This window comes from Pholcus phalangioides, unplaced genomic scaffold, assembly GCF_987345545.1.
Source record: "Pholcus phalangioides strain wild (caught in Gottingen) unplaced genomic scaffold, Ppha-v1.0 ptg000008l_1, whole genome shotgun sequence".
NCBI lineage: Eukaryota > Metazoa > Arthropoda > Arachnida > Araneae > Pholcidae > Pholcus > Pholcus phalangioides.
Window position 1 is genome coordinate 49,921,824 of NW_028301601.1, and position 25,718 is coordinate 49,947,541.

General features: G+C 39.0%; 1 protein-coding gene across 2 annotated transcripts; it reads left to right on the forward strand.

Annotated features, from left to right (window-relative positions):
- On the forward strand, positions 1-25,085 carry LOC149084449 (uncharacterized). 2 transcript variants are annotated; one of them, XM_089234848.1, is made up of 6 exons: positions 1-333; positions 12,981-13,112; positions 13,238-13,369; positions 15,408-15,513; positions 16,171-16,312; positions 16,680-25,085. In XM_089234848.1, exons 1-6 carry the CDS (start codon positions 117-119, stop codon positions 17,382-17,384), a joined length of 1,434 nt encoding a protein of 477 aa, XP_089090974.1. In that variant the 5' UTR covers positions 1-116; the 3' UTR covers positions 17,385-25,085. The 2 variants fall into 2 exon arrangements, with proteins under 2 accessions (XP_089090974.1, XP_089090975.1); XM_089234849.1 differs by lacking the exon at positions 1-333 and adding an exon at positions 10,880-10,968.
- Positions 25,086-25,718: the final 633 nt, after the last annotated feature.

Here is a 25,718-nt window from a genome sequence, read left to right on the forward strand (position 1 = left end):
ACCAGGTTCTGAGAGACAAATACTTCATAATTCGAAAATGATCGTGTTATAACACAGGTTTGGACTTTTATTGGTTAGAGGAAAAGAACATACACACCACCCACCCCGTGAGAGAAATGTCAAAGATGTTCACAGAAGCTCGTTTTATGCCGATGATGATAATATTCTCACTGATGATCATCTGCTTCAGTGATTCCGCTGTATCGGAGATAGTGTCGTCGTCTCCCAGAGAAATCACCAAACCCGATGGTGGTGATGATCGCCGCGTGGTGTCTCTTCGGAGGAGGAATTTGCTTCAGCTTTTTGACTGGAGAAGTTACTCGTACGGTAACGGTAAGTGTTCAAATGATAGTTTTGTTTTATGGGAAATATATATTTCAATAATTTACATGTACGGATCTCTATAAGTCAGGGTTTCTCAACTTTTTTTTCAGCAACGACCCAAAACGAACAACATGATCAACTTCGCGACCCATCGATCTGTTTTAAATTTGAAGTTCCGATTAAATAATTTCTGATGAAAGAAATGTTTGTTTTTCGACATTAGTGAAAACACTCCATGGCGTCTTAAGTAGGTGGGCCAACAGGGCCTGAGTTTAAAGCCCCGAATAAAGAAAGGGCCTCAAGTTATTGTTGAAATTAGCATTTCCTAAATTTTGAAAATTTTCACTAATTTTGAAATATTTTCTCTCTTAAGTTCTGAATTCTCATTGATTTTGGAACTATTTCTTTCTTAAATTCTCGATTTCCATTCATTCTGGAATTATTTCTAACCTAAATTCAGAATTTTTACTAATTCTGAAATCGTTTTTTTCCTAAATTCTGAATTTTCACAAATTCGGAAATTGTTTCTTTTTCTTAATTTCTGAATTCCTATTCACATTTTTGAATTATTTCTTTCCTAAATTCTGGATTTCCATTCATTCTGTGCATTCCGTAATGATACCATGCCATTTTAGGATGCCGACTTCTCCACAAAAATATTGCATACAAAATCATGGTTCAAGAGCAACCCCCCCCCCCAAAAAAAAAAGTGTCTGGGTTCCAGCCCAGACCACCGAAATCGTTGTGATGCCTCTGAAACCAGTGGTGAAACAAATAGATTCAGAACAGGATTGTTAAGTGGGTTTCATACAGCTCATCTCAGGAGTCCTTTCCACCCAAGTATGGGTCGCGAAACATAGGTTAAGAATCCCTGATCTAAGCCTGTGAACTGCATAATATGGGAAAAATGGTGTTTTCTATGAAATATGATCCTACGACAATTGTACAATTACTTCCCGTCCCGATCTGCGCCTTACCTTATCGGTAAATATTTTTCCTGTTTACCTGTATTTACAACTAGCTATAACAGTATTTGCAACTGGGAGAGATTGCTCTTTGATGAGCGTTTAGAAGCGCTATCTTCCGTCGTTTGCAAGAACTAGTTTGTGTGTTTATTACATAAACTTTTTTTTCTATAATGAAATCAACAGGAAAGTGTCGTTTTTTGTTGGATAAATCACTAACCCCTTTGGGCAAATACAATTCCTTCCAAAAATTGTTGCAGAGTTCATTTATGGTATTTGCTTATTTTTCAGTTCGTCTGTGTTCAATATTTTCGAACACCCACCCACTGGCGTACTCAAAGGGGTGTTTTGGGGGGTTCCACCTCACCCCTGCCCCCTTCCTTGAGCCGAGATCATGGTGTTTTTTGGAGTAAAAAATGGAGAAGAAAAAAAATACCCTCGGGAAGAAGTTGTTTTTTTCGAGAAAATTATCTTTATCCCCGTTTTTGTGCTGTTTGCGTATACGCCACTGCAAACACCATTCAAGAATTTTCTACTTGAGCACGTGACCGTCCGGTTTCTGCGACAGATAGACAAGAGCGCTGCTCTTATCTTCAGATGAAGTCTTTGTTGTATCTTGGACTAGAGAGCCAGGTGCTAGGCAGGTGCAAGAGTTTGCAACACGTACATTGCTCATTACGAATGTATAATAATTAATTATATACAGTCGATCCCGCTCATAACGTTCTCACTTATAACTTTTTCCCGCTTAGTACGACTTATTTTCGTGGTCTCAACTATAATTCTCATTAAGATTTCCCATTTAAAGCGTTTCCCCGTTTACAAATTTTTTTTTTCATTACGGCTTGTTGAGAAACGTTGTAAGTGGGATTCATCTCACATATTTGTCAAACATATGCGGTTTTTTTGGTTTTTGTGGTACATTATATTTTTACCCGTTGTAACTTGCAGTTGCCCTCTATTTCCCGCCATTGGTAATTTTCCAGCAATTTTAGCGATAGATGGCAGCATTACATGTCTGACTATGTTTTAGCTGTGATTGACAACTTTACTTGCCTTTTTGACAATATCTTCAGCTTCAATCAGCACTTTTACTTGCATTTGTCAAATGCAATAATTGGCGATAACCTGTATGGGTCCCAATTTCTCGTGTTTTTAAGAAGATAATATGGTCAGCTTAGGTATTTATCGCGTTGTGCGTACTGATACTTTTTTACCAGAACACCTTCCGCGGGCCGGATGGAGCCACTTGGCGGGTCGTAGGTTGCGCACCCCTACTCTACTCTGGGATGAACTTAACCCCTACAGTTGTAATTGAGGAATTTGCTTAAGCTCTCTTTAAAATGTAAATTATTTTAAGGGATTTATAAGGGTATTTATAGGAACATTTCAATTATGTGCATCCACTATAATCCATTTCCAGGAACGTTCCAGCAAATCATCAAGGTTCTACCTTATATTTCAGTCTTTCGCATAGGTGCCGGAGCGTGTGGGCTCGGGCTCTTTTAGCCCCCCTTTCCCAGATCCAATGAATTTTGTGAGGAGGCGGAAATCTCCTAAATGCTACGTACCACTCCTCCTCCTGCGAACCCCTTGAACTCCGTATACACGGGACAACTGGAAATTACCCCCCCCCCCTCCTCTCCTACCCAATGATTTCTTCATGTCTGGTCTTTCTGGTCTTTTCTGAATTTCACTCACTCACTCAGTACAGTTCGACGAATTTCTGCTTCAGCAATGGCTGTAAATTAATGTTCGTGTAGGAAACGTGCATAGTGTGTTCGGAATTCACTGGGGCTTTAAATCAAAAAATCGAAGTCTCAGTGAAATTCAGCAAGGCTTCGAGGTGGAAGGAGGGGAGGAGGAGGAGGTTAAGAGGAATAAGTAAATGTGAATTGCTATATAGGAGTTCCATCGTGCATTACAGAGTCCCGTGAAGCTCAAAGTAAAGTTGCAAAATCTCTTTCTGGAGTGTTTAAGAAACAACTGCTGAGCACGAAGATACAACGCCAAATTTCGTTCAAGTTAAAGTTTGTCTTGGGTTCACGTTCACAATTTTCAAAACAGTAAACTTGCGATTTACTTCAACTGTCATCCTTCACAGCATTGTTGGGAGAAATTAACGCCATTCATCCTAAAAATTCACGCGGTGCCTTAATTGTCGCGGTATATCCAGTAACCACACACCATTCATCCCGAAAACTTTCATGGCACCTTAATTGTCCAGTTGGATGCAGTCGCTCCCTAGGGTCGTGCGGGTGCGCGCGCGTGTGTGGATCTGATAACTTATTCATCCTAGGATGCAATTTTATCTGCAATTCCACTCAATGGAGTAGACACAATGGGGTAAAATTAATCTCGTAAACATTTATAAGTAGGCTTGGCAACCAATCGAACCGGTTATCGTTGCCGTATAAATGTGTTAGAATTTAATCGCATGCCACAATTGCGAAACATGTGTTCACTGAAACGACACAACAACTTGCCGCGCAATAGTCTTTCAACAGATGAAGTACTATTTGGCTTGATCGGTAGATTACTTTAAAAAAATTGACTCTTCGATAGATGGCACTGTTATTAACTGATGAACAATATTCTCTCTCATAACACGGACGTAGAATATTGATAATATTATAGACTACTGCATTACTTAACCGTACATGCACCTCGTACACATTCCTCTGTGGAATTTCTAACGAAATGGTACATCACAGAATGAGTGTTCTGAGTGCATGTATGGTTCTAACGTATTTATGTTGTCAGAATTTTGTTTGTTTCATGTTCTGCTGGTGTTGCCATCCGTCTTCCATATTATGGAGTAGAGATGATAAGTGTTTGAATTTCCATGTTATGTTAATATCGTGTTGTAGGTCTGCCTGCTCTCTGCAGAGAGACTTTTTTTATATAGACTGAGTAAATTGCTTACCCTTTGGCTTTCAGCAACGTGATTTGCAAATGAGACTTGCCAAGACTCGAAATACGAAGCTGACTTATGTGTCATCTTTTAGCAAAAGTGTGACCTAGGTGTCACTGTAGCCTGCTTCTTTTTTTTCAACGATTTCCGAGACATCATTCCGATTCCATACTTCAGTAAGAACAAAAATAAAAATGAATTATCTTCAAATTGAATAACTTGTATATCTGTTATCACTCTTAAAAACCCGACGATCCACGAGTCCCCTAACTATAACCCTCCGAAGTTAGCTCATGTCTCTCTGCCGGGCCAGCCGGTTGGTCGACCCACCTTCTGTCGAAAGTTTAAGTTCAATTAATGTACGAAGTGACATACATCACTTCGACTCAGTCTCGCCAGGCTTCGTGAAACACGAGACAACGTTCGGAGTCAGGCACACAGGACTAGAGACACCCGACGCACGTCACGATTCCCGATAGAAGCCTATGTTTTGGTTGGACACTTTGATCGGCCAAAGCCCTAACCCCTTTCAGAATGAGCTATAAAGGAGGAGTTATTAGCCCAAAACTCATCAAGGCTCGGACGATGACCAACGAATGCATCCAGACCGCCACATCGGCGACCACGATCACCGATTAGTGCGAACGGGTGCCTTGTCGAACCAGTGGCCTTAACCGTCCGGAGTACCCGTGTTGCACAATCCGCACCAGCTCAACCGAAGGGAGAATAATCTCCCAAAATTAATCGCACAATAACTTCTTCAGAAGTTGGAGCGAGTCAACTTACCAGCTTCCAAAGACAAAGATACTACTCCTTATATAGGGAGGAAAATTCGTGGGACATTGTTTGGTACAACAGTGAAAGACCACAACAAAGCGAAAAGCCCTATTGTCAACAAAAAACACTTATGCAACAATGAAAAGTATTATTTATTATTATCATTATTAAGAGTATTATCATTATTAAGAGTATTATCATTATTAAGAGTATTATCATTATTAAGAGTATTATTATTAATAAGAGAAAAGTTTCGTAATGATGTCTCGGTGATCGTTGAGAAATTAGCCATAGTGATAATACTGACCTCACACTTTTGCTCAGAGATGGTGAATGAGTCAGCCTAGAGTGTTAAGGAGCCCTAATCTAACCTGTCTTCGCTGTTGACGAAAGTATTCATTTCACTTTTCACAAAAGTCTATAAACATAGCCGCCATACCTCATTATTATCGACGTATGAAACATTTCCCGTGATCTATTTCGAATCATTTCACTCTACAAATGAAAACAGTTTTTCGCCATTTGGTGCTTGGTAACAACACCCTGCTCACAACACAATCTTTCCATTATGGGCTCCATTATTTCCGGTACAACTCACTTACTCCTGAAAGGAGCTAAAACGGTAGTAAACTACCCTATAGAGAGATAGACCGCGTACTTTACCGCACACCAACTCCGGTCATATATCGCCATAGGGCAATTTATAATCAGTGGAGATGGTTGGGAAATAAAGGCGCTATTTACTGGTCGTCGTCCCAGGCTCGGTAGGTAAAGAACTTGATTCTGATTTTCTTTGACCGGATGCGAACCCGTGAACCTTGTCGGTAACCTTCATGGTGGAAGACGAGCATTTTACCACCAGAGATAGACTGGGGTTGTGCTCGGTTTCGAAGAGGGTGTACAGAGTAAATGATGATATCTGGTGGTATGTTTTTCTAGAGCATTAACAGGATGTCTCACAACGGACTCCCTGACTTCGAAATGAAATAATTCGGGAACGGTGATCGATAGAAGTTATGTTTATTCTGAAAGCCGTAAAAATCTGATACAGAAATTTCAAAATGAGTTACAAATATTGCCGACGGGGGGCACTGCACGTTGTGATTGCGGTCTGAGAAATACGCTATAGACTGTCTTATGCAAGCAGACGTTGCAATCACATCACAATACTGTAGATTCAAAACCCAGGTGACGACAAACTGTTCCAAAACTGCAACGTACCGTTTAGTAGTGGTCGTTTGCGCCCTCTCTGTGCTGTGAGAGGAGCACATTTTTTTAATCTACTGTAAAGTGATTGCAACGAATGCTTGCAAAGGACAGTTTTATAGTCTATCTTTCGGACTCCAAACTGCAATTACAGCATACAGTACCAAAGCCTCCTGGATGCTATGTAGTATGTAGGAGGCTTTGTCAGTGCCACCCCCCCCCCCCCACAGCAATGTTTGTAACTAATTTCGAAACTTCTATATCAGATTCTTACGGCTTTCAATATGATTTTTCGCTTGTTTTAATTCTTCTATCGATCACCGTTCCCGAATTATTTCATTTCAAAATCAGGAATTCTTTCTTTGGACACCCTGTATGTAAGTTGTGACGCAGGTACTTCCAGTCACAAAATGCCCTAAATTATTGCACTTAGTCCGGGCCCACTATATTTTGGAGGCACCAGTGACTTTTCCCTCATGTTTCATTTCTGTTGTTCCCCTTGTCCAAGTAGCGAGACTCTTTTTGCAATAATTGAACGAATTTCTTTTTCCATTGACTTTGTTTTAGCCCATAGCTCTATCTGAATATCACGGGGACCGACGTTGAGAGCCATAGATATGAAGGCCATTTTGAACCCCACCCCACAGCCAGCGCCGTCTTACGCATGGGCCCACCCGGGCACGGCCCGGGGGCCTGAAGAGAAGAGGGGCCTCACAAAAATGAAATCCGGTTGAAATTTTTCAGAATTTGCCTCAGTAAAACCACTTGGCCCGGGGGGCCCCCATGATGCTCTTAAGACAGCCCTGCCCGCTCTGGAGTGTTATAATGAGCCCCGTCTTCAATGCTTACGAGCTACAGGTTCGAGACGCCTGTTCTAGATCATTCTTTTGTTTTCGAATGTCCTCGAAAATAACTTATTTTTAGAAATAAATTTTCTTCACTTCATAAACAAGAAAAAAGAAAATTCCTATATCAGAGCAAAACAACAACTCCGTACAATAACATGAATGGAGAGAATCCCGTCTCGCATCCGCCTTTGCAACTGTGTGACTGTTTTCTGTTGTGATGGGGGTTGTTCCAAAGTCCACATTTTTTCTATTACTTGTAACACAGTGTCTACAAAGTGTGGAGTGTAATACACACACAGACTTATAAATCATTGAACCACAATGACTGTGTGCTCTTTCTGTCTCTCCATGTTAGGGTTTGCGTTCCAGCACGTGATGAATCTGTGGCTTGTGGGTGGGAATGATACAGTCCTTCCTAAATGTCCAATCAGGTCTCACCAAAAACAAGATGTAGTGTTTTTTTTTGTTTTTTGTTTTTTTTTTCGTAATTTTGTTGAACTGTTTGTTTTCATCTTCATGTTATAACATCATTCAAGCATATTCCTTTTGGCGTCACATCCTGTTATCGTGAAACGTGTCGCAAGAACAAGTCTTTCATAACATGCGCGGAATAAATCTTGTTTCAATTTTCTTTGAAAAAATACAATTTTAAAATTCATTCGGCCTATTAAAAAAAAAATTTTACTTTATTCGTGATACGGCAGTGGCAAGGCCGCAAGTAAAGGTTCCGTTACTAATATCTTCACGTTGGTGCATATCAATATTCTTTGGTCTGTGTTACGTCCTCGACAATGTTTATTGATGCCCCATCGGAGCCACCGCACGATTCGAGAACCACTGTGGAAAAGGTGACCATAAGCCCTGTACTAGTTAGACGCATGTGTCTAGGTTTTCCAGCAATTAGCAAATTTTGTGCAGCTGGGGGGGGGGGGGTGCCGTCAGAGATGCGTGCATATTCATTGAAATGCGCAAGACGATTGACAACACCCCCCCCCCCCATCCTTTCTTCCTAGGTGAACAAATTTTGTAAAAATAGCCTTTTTTTTCCCTCTTTCCCATATTTCTAGTGGTACGGAAGCATCCTACGCATTTCAAGGTGCACACACACGCTTTCCACGCATTTCTAAAGCTACATACCCGTGTTTTGGTACTTAAGCAAGCCTCCGATGCATTCCTAGGGATACGCATGCCCCTCTCCCACAAGGGTGGGGACTGACCGGGCTCCAGCCCAGGGGCCGGAGTTGATTCTTATCATTTTTTCGTTTTTTGACAGTCAGAAAAGTAGAGGGAGTGCCGAGCGAGTTATTCCACGGGGCGGCGAATTCGAGGAAAGGGTAGTCAAGAAAATTAGACTAGAAAAAGGGGGGAAAGGGCGGCAAAACCAAACCAAATACAGCTCTGGGTACATACAGAAATGGGGAAAAAAATCCGATTCATCCAATTGTTTGACAGTAACGACTCATCGGCTCAAACGGCTTTCTTCTAATAATCTATCGAACGCCAAGATTTTGACATCCTGTATAATGCAAATGGACATTAAAACATTATATCTTTGTCTCTTTTATGAAGTCGCTCACAGTAATTTTTTTTTATTATTATTATTCGTCGCTTTAAAACGAGACACGTCATTGGTGATGAAGGATTTTTAGTTTTTTATATACTTAGTGGCTTTTAGCGGCAAGTTCAGAGTCACCTTGCTGATAGGAACTTGCACGCTCGCTCTGAGATATACTACTTGTAAAAGAAATAGTGATGAAATCGGGGGGAAAAAAGAATGTTAGCCTTTCTCTATCCCCCCAATCTTTGGCTTAAGTGAAATCTGCACAACACAGCCTTATTTGTCCTTACTCTGAATTTATTATTTTCCCCTTCCGAGTAATAAAAGGACGGAATGCAAATGATATCATATCCGCACGTGTATCCCACCCACTTTTCTCTTCGTTTTTAAATGTCAGGGCCTCTGTGATTTTGCTCATTTTGCTATTTTTACCCCCAATAGGGTATTTTTCATGATTTTCAGTAATTTCAGGAATATTTTCACATTTCAGAGCATTGTTTAGCATATTTCATCAAAACAATTAAGAGGGGGGGGGGGGTTCCAACCGGCGTTTCCTTCCAAAAGTTCACTCTTCACGTGTTCCGTTTCTCACAATTGGCAGTTTTCGATTGTATTAGCGGCAACTAACAAGTTTAGTCACCTTTGGCATCATTTTTTGGCATTGAATGGTGGATTTTTCGACAATTTATTTTGTGCTTCTTTGGCATCATTTTGGACAATTGTTGGGCTAGCCCATATACATCGAAATATATCCTATATATCCCTATACATCGATCCCTGAGTTATCGATATTCTGATTCCTATATGATCGTTAGGGTTGCCATAGCTAATAATAATTATAAATGACCATAATTATCACAAAAAAAGGCCAACGTGCCGATGATCCCGAGTCATAGGGATCGATACAAAATACATGCCCCACCTCCATTTAGAAGAAGGGCCCCTAGGCTGTGATCTTTGGCTGGCCCCCTCCAAGCTAAACTTTTCACAGGCCCTTCTACAGTGAATTTATAACACGAAATAGCAAAAAATAATGGAAATTGTCTCAGACCCCCCAGGGCTGGAGCAGCACCTCCTAGAGATAGAAGGCCTCTGCACGCTGCTTGTGACGTCAGTAAGTAGTCCATTTTCCCTCAGAATATTTCAGGGAAAAAAATTTCCTTGCTCGTGCCAATATCATTGTCGTGAGGAAAAGAAATGATCGGGCTCAGAATTGGCGATTTCTATGCCCCACATCCAATCACCATGCGGTATTTGTGAGCCAATCAGGAAGATTCTACACCAAAATAAGAAGAAACGAAATTGGATGCGGTGTTTCAAAATGTGGAAAACTTGTTAGGTGGGCCTTCTATCTCTAGGAGGTGCTAGCTGGAGCCCTGTCGGCACTGCCCTTGTGGGGACCATGGAGGGATGTGTGGGGATCGATATATATAAGGAACTGGCCAAAGCCCGGCGAAATCCCGAAATTCGGATATTGACCGAATCAACTGGTCCGACCAGTTCGCAAGCTAGTTGGTTTCGGGCTTTGTGGAAGTAACACATATTTCAATTTGCTTTATTGCAGTGTAAACAAAATCTCTGTAAACAAAAATTTATTTTTATTCACCGGGGGGAAAAAATCTCTCTTTTTAGAATAACTTTTTCTTAAACAGCATTTTATTTATTCCTTCAAATTTTTTATGAACTTTTCTTATAAAAGGGGCCGTTCAAGTATTACGTCATCATTGATGGGGGGGGGGGGGGGGTCCCGATTTGCTGACTTTTGATGACAAGGGGGGAAGGGGGGTTTGGATAATACTTACGTCAGCAACCACCCTTTATGAAAATATGAGTTAAGATTCAGAGGGGCAGAGCTGATGACGAAAATTTGCTGACAAGGGGGGGGGGGGTGGGGTCAAAAATGGCTAAAAATTTGCTTACGTAATAATACTTGAACGGCCCCAAACAGAAAAATTTTTAATTCTTCACACGTATACAGAATTCACAAATTTTTAGGACACATTGTATATAAAAAAAAAACCTTAAAAAAAATGTACATTTAAAAAGAAAAAAAAAAAAAAATTGGCAATAATTGGCTAACACATTCACCCATATTTTTCCTCGAACAAATATGGTCAGCTTACTTCTTTGGACATTTCATTTTCCTTGTTGCGAAACCTATTGACAGATGGCAGCACCACAGTTTTCACACGGGAACCCCTATAGTGGTTTTTTTTTTTTTTTCAATTTTCAGTCCCAGTTGTTTCCATGACAACGGGTCACGTGACATTTAAAAGGCTTAGCCCTGTCTGTGTGTGTGTGTATATATGTGTTTGTTACTTTTTTTACATATATGTATATATTTTCCGTCATCATCCATATTTACAGCTGCCCATGGTAAGTAAAGAAAGGCAAAAAAAATTCTTTTGTGTGCATTGGTGAAAATTTTTCCGTTCAATGACTGTTTAAAAAGAAATCAGAATTTGCGTTGAAACAAAAAGCAAAAAACGTTGACGCAAATTTCATATTTCCAAGAGGAAAAAAAACATTGTGTGCGATTCTCTAAAAACAATCACCTTGACCTCTACTGCTACATTGATATTGTTGTGAGGGTAACAGATGGTTCAAAACAATAGCACATTGGGAGGAGGGGAAAACAACGATCTTATAACAATGGAGGAATCATTTACACATTGTTATCAATAAAATTGTTGATATTGATTTTTTTTTTTTTTTTGAATTTCCTGAAGATCTTTTTATCATTATGAGGAAATAATTCGAATCTAATAGGAGGTTGGAGGAGGAAGTTGCAGATTTAATTTCGATTGAGTTTGTGTGATCAGTTAGTTCATCGATAATATGGCTTCTGGTTGCTTAAGAGGTTAAATACCTGTATCTCTAAACGAAGCCATATAACGGATGATTAAATTGTAATATCTTTGCTGTGTGGTGAATTTTTAATGAGTTTTCCCAACACGAATTATTTCTAAGACGTTTATTATTATTATTTCTACAGGGTGTTTCTTGCTCTTTCAGGATGAGCCGGGAATTGAATCACATTCTCTGCCAATGATATTCACTTGTAAATAATCACTGTAAATTAAGTTTTCTATGTATATATCTTGGTGTAAGAGGAGCGGGGAAGTCGTAGCATATTTACAGGACGGGGGAGGCTTAGTGGTTAGCAGGCGACAAATTATAAATTTGAGGAATCAGTGGCCAAGAAAAGTGGAATGCGGGAAGGGCAGCTAACTTTGTGTAACCGTCAATAAATCTTCCTCTGCTCAGACACCAGGGGACCAAGCTCAGTGAATAACAAAAAGAATAACCTAGAGAGTTTGCTGGCAGGTGAGGGAGCAAAAGAGCGAGTTAATCCAAAATCACAATGCCTCTGGCTTGATGTGGGACAATGTCACATCAGAGTAGTGTGTAGCTACCTTTAGAGCTTGAGAAAGCATGTGAATGACCAAAAGAGATACCTACAGAACAAGGGACCAGGTCAGTGATAGACCCATAGGCGCATATATAATAGCGTGGCAGTCTTGTAGCGTGAGATCCCTGCAACAGTTCTAATCTACTCGTGGGTGAATAAACTTCCTTTTTGTGCTTGTTGAAAAAAAAACTATTCCAAGTGGGTCCAGTTAAAACATCTCAACTATCATTCACAACACCGTACAAATTACTGAACAACCAATTGCGAATGCTTTCATTGCATGATCTGCACACTAATGTATACACACCTCTTTAGGCGTGTGCATTAGCGATGGACACTAACCAATGATCTCTAACGTGGTATGGAAATGCAGCCCTGTTTTAAACTGTGCCATGGGTCGTTTAAGTACTCTGTGAATGCCCCATGGATTGCTCAAGTGCTCAGAAAATCTTCCATGGGTCACTTAAGTGCTCAGAAAATGTGCCATGGGCTATTTAAGCATGCTTTGGAACTATGGTGGGGGTGGGGGGATCACTTGAATGATCTGTAAATGTTATTTGAAAATTATGTTTGAGATTACATCCACATCATAGGACTCTGAAAGCCACGAGTTGAGCATACAGTCAGTGACTCAATGGTCATTTTTATGAACTTGAACAGTTTGTAAAACCGAAAGATAAATTTCAAAACTTAAAGGAATGACATCTTGTTCATGACCAGAGGACTAGTACGTAAAAATGTGTTAGTTTGTAAAATCGAGCTTTGACTGCATGATAATGAAGTTCTAAATTGATGCATATTCGATCATCATCCAGAATTTTTGATTCACTGACGTAGACTGCGGTCTCATGCAACTGCATCAGATAATCAAGGTTCTGTAGTAATTTAAATAATTATTGAATATGGATTTTTTTTTTTGCATTAGTTTAGTTACATCTTATTAATTGTGTTTCTCGTTCCTCTTCGAATCTTTCAGATTTTCCTATGGATTGCATCAGCAAAGAGGAATGCAGCCAATGGGGGATTCGCATGGCATGTATCAGTAACAAATGCGCCTGCGAACAAAAAGACTATGTTTTCTTGGTGGAAAAGGGATGCTATCCTGCAGGTATGCGGAGAAATTTCATTGCACTGACCAAAATCATCTCTTTTTTTTCCCTTTATTTTTCTCAACCAGCATATTCATGTGTTGATTGTGTTATTGAATTCTGAAATTTGTATGTCTTTTGTTAGCCAATCTCTTTCATCACTGCATCTTTACGGAACAGTGCACGGCTTTGAACAAGAACAGTTACTGCAATCAAAGCAAGCGATGCACCTGTACCACTGGCTATTACTTTGATGGCAGAGACTGTATTTTCAGATGTGAGTAGAAATCTTTTTTATTCCTTTCGAGCAGTCTGATCAATACCTAAATTTGTATATATGCTATTTAAAGGATCCACTCGCAGTTCTTTAACTCTATAGCGCCCAGATCAGCCGAAGCCGGCCGAGTAGGTTAATGCCCATAACCGCCTCAAGTCGGCCCAGATAGGGGGGTATGGATATGTTTTGGTGGGCTTTTGTCACCAACGGGAAAGAAGATGAAAGCTCTTGTCAGAGGCTGGAACGGAAAAGACATCTGCAACGCCCTATCAATGGGATTTTAAAAGCTGATGTACTAGAATGTTCCTTAGGGTACTCAATGCAAGAGATAGAGCAATACAAAGAGATAATACTGCGAGGGAAGGGGTGTTTTCAGTAGACAAACTATCTCTGAAAATCCATTGCAATGAAAGGGTGAACGTCAATGCAAAGGGTAGCATGAATAGAAACTCATGGAGAAAGGGTGGGGAGAGGGAAAGTGGCTGAAATTTGGACGAGTCCACTTCGAACACAAAAAACTTGGTATTTTCATGAACCTCCCAGGTCTTCTATCTGGGCATTAAAGAGTTAATAGAAAAAAGTTAATAAATTGCCTGATAGATGGCACTTTAAATTTTTCATGTATGGATAGGGCCTCCAGATCTGAAGACTGAGAAAGGAGGACATCTGCGCAAGCATCCTTAGTGACATCACTCATCCCAATTCCCTGATAGATGGCACCACTATTCCAACCAATAAAACCACCATAACAATAATTTTCCCCAACTCTAAAATAGAACTGCTAAAAAAAAAAAGCAGAAACAGAAAAAATTCTGGGAATTTCGACAACTATTGGTGAATGCGTGTGGGAAAAAAACACAAAAACGCTCATAACAGTTAAGAAATATATGTTTCAAAGTGGAGAAAAAAAAATTTCTGCAGAAAAAATGAAAAATAATTCCAGAAACCTGAAAAGGAGGACAAAAAGGCAAATTTTCTGAAACGTAGGACGACTCTTGAAATGACATCAAAAAAGAGGACGGTTGTTAACCCTGCATGGAAGGCATGCAGATAATGATAAAAATCATATTTCACCTTCTAGTATCAAACAACATTACCCATGCAACATTGGCATAAACGGCCTTTAAAAGAGTGGTTTTCCAACTATTTTTTTTTTAAATTACTGAATCTTTGAATAGTATGTATATGTTGCTGCCAAAGCCCGAAATTGGCCAGTTTACAAACTGACCAGCCAATGTCTGAAATTCGGACTGTGGTTGGGCTTTAGCCATCCAGTTCACGAGATGGCTGGAGATCCCTGGCCACAAAAAAGCCAGAATTGGGGTCATCATCAATTTGGCATTTCTTTTTTGTGATAATTACGGTTAGCTTTGGCAACCCTAATAATCAAAGAAATCAGAATATTGATATCTTAAGGCAGTGGTTCTCAACCTTTTTGACTCGCAGAGCCCTATTTGACTCGAGGAACCCTTTTTTGCACACAGGTTTTATGGCAGAACCTTGTAGGCCTTATTTACTTGTATATCAAATTTACCGATTAATTTCATTTTCGTCGAGTTGCCACGGAGCCCCTGGGAGGTTCACACGGAGCACCGGTTGAGAACTGCTGTCTTAAGGGAATTATTTCTAAATTATAGGGATCTCCAGCTGTCTTCCCTATAATGTCTGAAATTCCATAAAATTTGGCTGGGTCAGTTACGTCTGGTCTTCATACGTTGGCTGGGTCAACTGGACAGTTTTGGGATTTGGCACTAAGATATATACAGGGCCGCAACCTGGGGGGGGGGGAGCAGGTGGGTCTCGTGCCCTGGGTGCTAAACCTGTGGCTTGTGCAAATTTCATTCTGAAACCTCTCCTTAAACATTACAAAGGGGTGTCAAAATGCACGCTTGCCCCGGGTGATCAGCATCCAGTTGCGGCCTTGGATATATATACTCTATCTAAAAATTATTGGTTAAAGCTTTAGAACACTTTGAATAGGCCAACTTTTTTTTTAATGCTCACCTTGTATATCTTTTTATGTTTCTGTTCTCCACAGATGACAGCAACTTGAAAGCCCAAGAGGTTTATAAGGCAGCTGTTGTAGCTGCTGCGTGCTTCATTGTTGCAGTGGTTGGGATATTTGTGGCTTGTATCGTAAGAAGGTTAGTTTTGAATTTTTTTTTTTGCCCGTCATTGATTTAATCATTTTACCATGTTTCAATCGAGTGTCCGCAGAGAGTGAGGTGACCAAAGGTGACAACTGTAATCCCTGACTTTTTCCTATGAGAGGGACTGGGAAAGGAGGTTTTGATTACCTGTCACTCACCTTACACATCATGCTGTTTTGAGCAGGGTAGATCTTGAATCCTGAAAACTGCATAGCCCCCAGAAGGCACCAACTGAAAGGGGCTGATTTTTTAGGGCACCAACTGGAGGTGGGGGGGGGGAATGTTTTAGGGAGCAACACTGAAGGGAAGGGACGATTTATCATGACCAAAATATCCTTTGTTTACACTTTAAAAATTTTTCAGAATCAGCCCTTGTCTTGTGGTACATTTAAGTGTCACATCCATGTTTTTAAGATTTGGTAGACAAAGCTGTGAAAATTCGCCGAAGTCATTCCAATAATATAATTATTCTTCTTTTTCTGAATTTCTGTTACTCCTCCTGTGTCGGCGATAATGTTTTATTTTATCTCAGTTAACAAAAGTAGATTGAATATCTCTTGATTGCAGATTTATTTTTAACATGATACATTCGATAAAATTGGCAACATCACACAACGTTCAACTTTCTAAATGAATTAATTTTTATTCCAGATCATTCTGCAGACGAGAGGCTAATGTACAACATAGCGACTCCACAAGCAGTGACGTCTTCTCCGTAAGTGATGAAATCGCTGCCCTGCGAGCTGTTGACAAGCCACCCTCATACGAAGAAGTGTTGCAGATTGAAAGAACGGTATGTACTCTTATTTAGTGCCATCTTAATGCATGGGCATGGGCGGAGATATGGGGGGACGTGGGGGCATTGCCCCCCAGCACCAAAGGTGAAGTCGACTATATTGACATCATCATCATCGTGCCCCCAGCAATAATTACCATGCCCCCCTCCAGACTTCCAAGTGTATCTCCGCCTATGTGCATGGGCTTGCCCAGGCGGGGGCACTCAGAAAAATCCCTTTTCCCAGCGACCTATGATGCTCTTAAGACGGCCCTGTTGCTATTATTGTGCTCTTATTATGTGAAGTACAATTGTATTGATGCCTAATAGCATATGTAAAGCCATGATCACATATTTGATATACCATTTCCAATTTTATTTTCAGTTCTACGGAATTCCACCGCCTGAATACACATTCGTGGGAAACAGCAATATAACACCAACTTTATCATCAAGTCAGCTCAGCTTTCCCAATTTAGAAGACCAATCATCGGCACCACCGTGGCAAGAAGCCCATCCTGATCATCAAACACCAGGCAGTTCGCCATCGATAACGAGTTCACAGACCAGCAACAACTGTGTCACAGTCGCTGCCGTGATCACGTCTTCAGCAGAGACATGTGAACAAAGCTCCCAGACAATTGACACTGCAACGGTGTCGGCATCCAGGGCCACCCTAGGTGAATCCAATGTTGCTGCTGTCGATTTCCTGCCACAACAACAATCAGATTGTGTCGGCTCGTGCTCCTTGGTCCTCCAGCCAGTTCAGCTCGATATCATAAGATCATCAAAACACCGTTGTTCCACACCACCCCTGTCTCGTCCGCCCTATGTTCCTATTCAAGTTCTATGCCTCTCTGCACCGAATTCCCCGAACCGAAGACATTCAGTATCGAGTTTAGCCCATCGTTCCACACCTACACAGACTCTCAATCCAGAAAATCAAGTGGATTCTGTAATAATTGACAGCGGTGAATGTACTGTCGAAGAATCGTCTCCGGTAGCTGAAGGAGATACAACACAAGAAATCGTCAGAGACATGTCAATCGCTTATGATAATCCTGCTTTTATTGAAGACCAGGAAAAGTAAAATGGTATCTCCCCCCCCACCACTCTCCCATGGAGCTTCCATTATATGGATGCGTGTAAATAGTAAGTGTCTTTTTGAATCAAAAATGTTGGCAACGGGGAAAAAAACATCGGAATTCCTTCCGCTTCCCTCGTGATGATTGAATGTTGCTTATTTTATGTGAGTGAGTGTTTTTCGTAATTTATGTTATTAGGATGAAGTTGTCATAGTGTATTTTACTCTTCGGAAATTGTTTTTTTCCACTGTCGTTTATTGTGATATGAACAAATTGTGAACGTTTGGTTTTTTTTACATATCATGGTCATTTCTTCTTTGTTGGAGTCATGACAGAAAAATGTGAACGCGATCAATGTTTGTGAACATGTGATCGATGTTTTTATTACTTTGAAAAAGTAAGGGGGAAAGAAAAACTTACTTATATGTTGCTATCGGTTTCTCCTGCCGATCTACAGGCATGTACGAGGAGTGTCGAAATCACCTGCAAACTTTGAACAGTGGTTGAGGGAAAATATCCATATGTGCACACCAAATGCCACTGGTGCTAATGGTGCTAAGCTGCTAACACAAGACAGTTAGTAGCGGTAGGCGGAGCTCCCACAAGGGTGGGGCTGACAGAACTTTGGCCCGGGTTGATTTTTATAACAAAATTTTGTTTTTCACACTCAGGCTACTTTACCGCATACGAACTCCAATCATATCTCCATACTGCTGAGCAATAAGAAGGTGCCATTTGTTTTTCATTGCCCCATGTTTGGTAGGTAAAGAACTTGTTTTCTCTCTATTTCTTCCCCAGGTCCAATCCAGGGATTCCTGAAGGTAACCTTCATGGTGGAGGATGAGCATCTTACCACTAATTGAAAACACTAAAGTTGAGTATGCACACTGGTTAGGCAAAACAGGACAGCTTTAGACAAGCTTAGTCATTGTTGTTCACATTAATTTGTATGTCAGTGCACACTAGTTTTGTCATAAAAATTAGAGCCTAGCACCATAAAAATCAACATGAACAACAATGACTAAGCTTGTCTGACCTATGTGCGCCCAGCCTAAATGCACGATAGTTGGGGCCCGTGAAACATCTGACCAGAGGAGCCTGCCAAAGATTTATGTCTACATTTTGAAAGTGTTGTCCATACCTTGAAACTGTCTTAAGGTCCCCAGGTGAAGTGATGTTTCAGGGGCCCTACCATTGTCTGTCTACTAATCTGCTTGCTTAGTGTGAATTTCATTATCAAAATGCTTTTATGCAGTTGAGGTGTCTTTGATGAATAATGATCTAAACATCAATAGCGTCAGATGTAGTGGGCTATAGTGTTGGCCTAAAGGCCCATAATTGTAAGATGGCTATTGGCTGAACCCCCCCCCCCTTCCCCTTCCCCACCACACACTTCACTCTCAATCAAATATGACTGTAGATATATATATACACTCTCAACCACAGATATCTATTTTTTCAGAGTCGAAAATTTGGTTACCCTGTAGAGCAAGGAAGGCACAATTTATATAGATATATATTTGTCGGTCCACGGGCCAGACATGCAAGATGATAACCCCATTCATGGGCTTTTTTTATGAACACCTTTTGCCAGCTGGATGGAATTTATCCACAGGCCAGAGGTTGTACAATCCTACTATAAAGGGTTTTTTTAGTTACACCCAATAGTTCAATGTACAATTAATACAGCATAGGCTCTAACAAGGCCCTATAGGGTTCCAGCCCGAGAGCCCAGGTTAAATCTTATTATTTTTGGAGGATTTTTGGTTTATAAACTAACTATAGAATGGAGCCTGTGAAAAATCCTGATGATGTGACAATATGTGCTTAAATTTTCAGCCATATTAGCAGTGATGTGTTCTTCACTTTTGATGATGACTGACAGGTGTCAAACGTGCCCAGTTTCAAAGATTTTTTTTCCAAGCCTGCATAAAATCAACCAGCAATCAAACCAGCCATAAAATCCATGTCAAAGGGAGCGATTTTTTTCATACACAATTGACTTGAAAGTCACTCAGAGTGAGAAAAACATGTGCTCGATAACACACAAGGACTCTTGTAGGATCTTGGACCCCATAACACTGAAGAGAACAGCTTTCATGTCATACTTACCTACCTCGTGAATATGATTAGCTTCTCTGCCACTCTCATCAAAGTTTGTAGTCGTTTCTTTGAGACACTCTCATATCTAATGCTGACTGCCACATCACGTGATGAAAAGACTCATAGGCTGAATTTAGGTATGACCACGACATCGATTCAAATATGAATACCATATATGTAAACGTTCTTGAAAATTTTAACTTAAACCATCAATCTGAACATTCATTACCAGAATTATTCAATCATTTTCATGCCCCAAAATTATTTAAAGCATTAAGATACTACAGGTATTGTTGCTGATTTCGCTAATATGCAAAACAGCCTTTATCACAGCTTACGAGGAAGATACTTGCGTAATATTTTTGTGGCAGTCATTATGTGGATACTCGTATCATTTGTGGTTTTTATGTTTTGAAACATTCCTGGTAAATTTCAGGAAAAAGTGAATGATGTAATTCCGCCACTGTTAGCCCAGTACAAATCTCAAATCATTAGGTGAAATGGAATGAAAATCAAAGCCAGATTAAGCATCGACATAAAATTATCGAATTTACTGTTGCATTATTTCCATGTTGCATACGATAAATTTTAAAATGCCGATTTTAACGAGAAGGTAATATACCATATCATTTTTCATTCATAAAAATATATATTGCCTAACATAGCAAGCTGAATTTCTCGTTCAGTATCGAATGCTTCATTAGGTGAATGAGGCTATCATCCGATCTATTAACGGGGGTTATTAACTTGGGAAGATTTCAGGGGGTTGGAGTTAGTGAGCTTAGAGGAGAACGAAATTAACTCATAGCTTGTAATTGCTATATACTTAATATATATATTAAGTATATAGCAATATATATAATATATTGCTATATACTTAATATTATTTTTTAAGATATAATTTGCAGATCTGCAGTCTACATTTCACTGGCGAAGGCAGCAGTGCTGTCTTAATGCATGGGCCCACCTGGGCTTTAAGAAAAGAGGGAGGGCTCACAAAAATGAGATCTGGTTGAAATTTTTGAGAAAGCGCCAGCATTTAATCCAGGAAGGGGTCCCATGATGCTCTTAACATGGCCCTGATGGGAAGTCCATTGGACTATACATCAGCACAAAGGGTCTGTTGGAACACACAAGGTTATACACAAAAGGCTCTACCTTACAACAAATAACAAACCATGCAGTGCTGCCACATCTTGGATCAACGCGTGGAACATCAGCCCTATGTTTCATCTGACAAAACCCAGAGAGATCGGACCAATAATAGCCTATCCCGAGTGAAAAACTATTTAATAAAATATTATTTTCTTGTGCAGGAAAGATCGCATTGTCCAGCGTAAGACTTACTAGATAGATGTATACGCAAGTCAGGAACAATAAATAGACTTACGTTGGTATCATACATAGAGGGGGAGAAAAATTGCATTATACACATCAGGGCTTGATAAATGCCAGGTAGCCACGGTGACTAAAAAAAATTGGTATTGGCACCCTTAAAATTTTCAATGTGTGATCACTAGCTCGAGCAAAAGAAATAAACTTGGCTCCTAAAATATTTGGTTGTCACCTAGATTTTTTTTTTCTCAATTTGTCAAGTCCTGATGTACATGCATTTGTATTAGATCAAATCAAAATATGTACAGCCCGAACATTGAAAACCTAGTCATTTGTACAGTCAGAAACGATTGTTTCGTATTATAACCATATATATATATGCCATTATTGTATTTTATGTTTATCGAGACAACAATTTGTGCGGTATATAGACTACATTCTTTTTTTTTGTAAGAAGCATTTGTAAGCTTTGGAATTATGGAGTACATTGAAATTCACACTTTTTCGATCAAAACGTGCACATTTGAAAAATATCGGTATTTGCTATTATACATTATTGGAACTAGTCGTGCCTTAGATTCAGTGCTTTTCAATGAATCTTCCAGGTGGTGCATTTGGTTTTTTTTTTAACTGGATACATATATATACGTGCTACAGTAAATGTGATAAATTAGTTATTATACATAATAATCGGTTATTATGCACTCACTTATCAACCGTCTTGGTAAGTTTGATAAAATTATCACTTTTACCGATGAATATGCATAATACCGAAGCATTCTTGTTGATAAATTTGATAAATACTTAAAATTTATCACCTTTATCTGTGATTATGCATAATACCCTAGTGTAATCTGTGAATTTGATAGACATGAAAAAATTCCAAATGTCTAGTATGTGTGATATAATGATACAATACATGCATATAGTATGTACGAGATTCATCATGTTTAGCAACAACACGATGCTTGGGTATTATGCATAAGCACTAGTAAAAGTGAATTTTTTTTGTACCAATTAAATTTACCAATGACACTTGGGTACTATGCATAATTGCTGGCAAAAGTGATTAATTTATGGAAATTTATCAAATTTACCAAATGATGCTCGAGTACTATGCATAATCACCAGTTAATCTAGTACTGCACATAATCACCAGTTGGGAAATTTACCAAATTTACCAACGTTGCTTAGTTACTATGCATAATCAATGGTAAAAGTGATTAATTTAGGGAAATTTACCAAACTTATCAAAATACTCAGTGATTATGCATAATAACCAGTTATCATGTACAACTGATTTATCACATTTACCGTAACATATATATATCAATCTTGCTCCAATGAGCATTATAGATGAAATAAAAATACTGAGGGTTTTAAAACACAAGACATTAATATCATCTCATGATATGGTATTATGTGCCTTGCCGATATAATATTGTTATTCTTATGCTAACTCTGAAGCAATTTTTTCAGAAAAAAAAACTGAGTATGTTAGAAGCGATTATATATGATGAGATTTGATAACAAGAGTACAGTCGAAAATATTTCTTTAGAAAAAAAAAAATATTTTATGGACCACTGAAGCCATCTCTGTAACGAAATGATAGTTATATAGGAGGACCGACATTACTGTACGGAGATTTCACTGTATTTAACCGCAAAATATCGATAGTTATGTCGGAGATGGCTTCGTTAGGAAAACACTGAGGTGATGACAAAATTCCTGAGAATTTTATCAAGAGCTTTTTTCTTTTCATTTTAGAAAATAATGAATTTTTTAATTAACGATACCAAAGAATCTAATAAAATTACACTGAGTATATCAATTATTGAATATATATATGCTGCCATTATATTGTTTGTGATTATTCTGAAAAAAAAAAAAAAGAGGCAGTAACGGCATATTTTAATTCACCAATAGGGGGCAAAAAAAGACTTAGAAATATAAGATTATTGTACATATATAAAAGAATTGTACTGTGATTTTTTTTTCTGAACAAGGGCATGAAAAAAAAATAACCCAGTTGTATGTTTGTGCCTGATATATTTCTCAAGTGTGTGTGTATATATAGTTGTCTCGTGCTGTTTTACTATGGAATTATGGGACCCAATTATCTGTGTTTAATAACTTGATGTTAGAAATGTTCTCGCTTTTTTGTTCATTGGAGTTATCTCCTATGTTTCATTTGCAGTTTATTTGACAGTTTTTCTGTCGTTAACCCATTATTTGTCTCATTGTGGTGGACTAGCTAATTGAACCACGGGGCCGGTTACTTCAAACAATAAGATATTTGCCAAATGATTTTATACATTGATTTTTTGCTTATGTGTTGGTGCAAGGGAGCAGGGAAAAAAATGCCTAAGTGAGAGAGGGGCATATAAGTGAATAGCATTATTGTGCTATATTCTTTGACCGAGAGTGCAGAAAATCGTCTTATAAATGCGAGAGATCACTGTATCTTATACTAAATACAGGCTTTTTCAACCCGTTCGCAAGCACCAAGGTGCTACCTGCACCCTGAGTGCTTGTGAGCATTTGATCCCGTCCCAAATAAACACTTTGTCAAAATTGTATTGATGGATTGAAATCATCCTGATTTCATGCACTGGTACAAGTTATTTACCCCGGCCCGGCAAATGTGATTCCCCATACGAGGGTTTCATGTACTGGTATGTCAAACGAGGAGGAAGGTGCCAAAATTTCATATGTTAGAGCAGTGACTCTCAAACTTTTGTCACCTCCTTTGCCTTGGTCAATGTTCATCCCCAGCTCTCTAGGATAGTCTAAGAAAGAATCCTTCAAAGCACTAAACAGGCTCACATCAACATCACCAGCTCACTGTTCACCCCCAGGAAGCTGTGATACACACTTTGAGAAACACGTGTTAAAGTATAGAATATAAAATGAATATCTTGCCACAGTTCGTCTTAACACTCTCACCCACGCCGTTCCCACTCGGCACTTCAAGAGCAGAGGGGTGTCACGAAAACGAGACATGGTTGAAATTTTGAGAGTGAGTGTGTATATTTGCCAGTGAGGGACTAAGAAAAATCACATGGCCCACGATGCTTTCAAGACTACTGTGTCTTGCCAATCTGTGTTACCAAGTCCCAAATTTCTATAATGGTTTCTTGAATATAAATTTTATTGGCTCAATACCAAAACACAAGCTCTTAAAAAGGCCTCCTTCAATGATATCCTCTTAATGTTTAAAATGATCTCATTTGTCCATTTTAAAGAATTTTAAGCTTTCATTTCAGCATTAAATGATTTTGATGACCAATCCAAGTTAATAGCCAGATTTTTAAATAGGCAGGGCCAAAAATGGGGGGGGGGGAAGGACAACTCTCCCGGGTGGCAAACTTTAAGGGGGAAACATAAAATCGAATTTTATAGTGGTGAGGGCAGCAAAATTATGTTGCCCTCCCTAAAAAAATCTTAGTAAAAGTTGTGTAAATAGATTAGATTAATATATTCATAACTAAACCTAGAACTGTCAAATCAGTGGTTGGCGAGTCTAACTCTATACTGCCAGGCAGCTGGAGACTATGCCTGATGACGACAAATAATGGGTTGATGAACAGCTATATATATATAATCTTTGAAGAGAGTAAAACTTTTTTTTGCCGAAATTAATAGACATGTCCATTCAAAGTGGAAGAAAATCGCTAAATCAAAAATTTAGAAGAAATCTCTCTCTCCGTACTTGATAATACTCGGATATAACCATGACATTCAAAGAAGTTTTTGGAGAGGTTATTATATAACAGGTTTTTTTAAAAATACTAGTTTTATTATTGGGACAGTTTCGCTAGTGATACATGTTTTCTTCATCTTGCTGTTTTTTAAGAGAGTGAATTTCTTTTCCCGTCATCGAAATGTTTCTTGTTATGAGTGTGTGAATACATTCTTTTTTCAAAGCAGCATCAACTTTGTGTATTTTCACCCAATATCAACTGTCCAGTATGTAAAATTTAGTTTATTTCCTTCCCCCCCCCCAACATAATAATTAGAGCACAGAAACAGATGCTGCTTTAAAAAACAATAAAGAACATATTCAGTGTTTCCTGGATGTGGAAAGAATAAAACTCTGTAGTAGCGTTAGTGATGACTTGTGATTTTAGTCAGCTTTCCCAAATGGATTGTTGTATCTCGTTGCTTGTTAATTTATGTTTTTATCGAAAGGAATTATGTTGAAATATTACATAGCTTTTGTTTGTTTCTAGTCTCGTATTATTTGAGGAAGAATAAAGATTTGCTTTATTATGAAAAATATTTTGTGTATGGAGTGATTTTTTTTTTTCTATTTCATATATGTCATTGCAGGGCCTCGATGCTAGCAATGATAGCAGGGTCATTTAACTCCCAGATTTTTTTCTTGAGGGGGAATCAAAAATTCGGTAAATTTAATGAAAATTCAGAATTTTTTATTAATGCCTGGATTTGGCAGCATTAGTATCCGGGGCGAGGTTTTCCAGTATGACTAAAACTAATGTAATAACCTGTGCTAGCTATTCCCCTTTCTTCCTTCTCTTGTGTTTTTAATTACTAATGATATCACAATTTCTCCTCTAAGATGGTATCTCCTTGCTGCGAATGATAGAAAGTACCCAAAGAGGAAAGTAAAATACAAACCTCTCCATGGAAAGTGCCACCGAACCTAGACCATATGACCTGTTATTTCACTGGATTTTTTTTTTCAATCAGTGCTTCTGAAAACACTTCTTTTCTAATTTACTAAACTTATTTGGGGGAAAAAACTTAATTCAATGGTATTAAGTTGGTATCAAATCCATTTGAAAAATTATACCATTAATGACGAAATTTTCAAGGAGGGCAACATCACCTTTCTTCAGGAGCCACCCTTGGAATCGGCACTCAAAAATTCACACAT

What these genes read in the sequence shown, in the direction of transcription:
- LOC149084449 (XM_089234848.1), top strand. Translation starts at nt 117, where the DNA reads ATGTCAAAGATGTTCACAGAAGCTCGTTTTATGCCGATGATGATAATA. An exon ending in CAGAGACTGTATTTTCAGAT is followed by an intron (nt 13,370 to 15,407) that starts GTGAGTAGAAAT and finishes TGTTCTCCACAG; the next exon opens with ATGACAGCAACTTGAAAGCC. An exon ending in GTGGCTTGTATCGTAAGAAG is followed by an intron (nt 15,514 to 16,170) that starts GTTAGTTTTGAA and finishes TTTTTATTCCAG; the next exon opens with ATCATTCTGCAGACGAGAGG.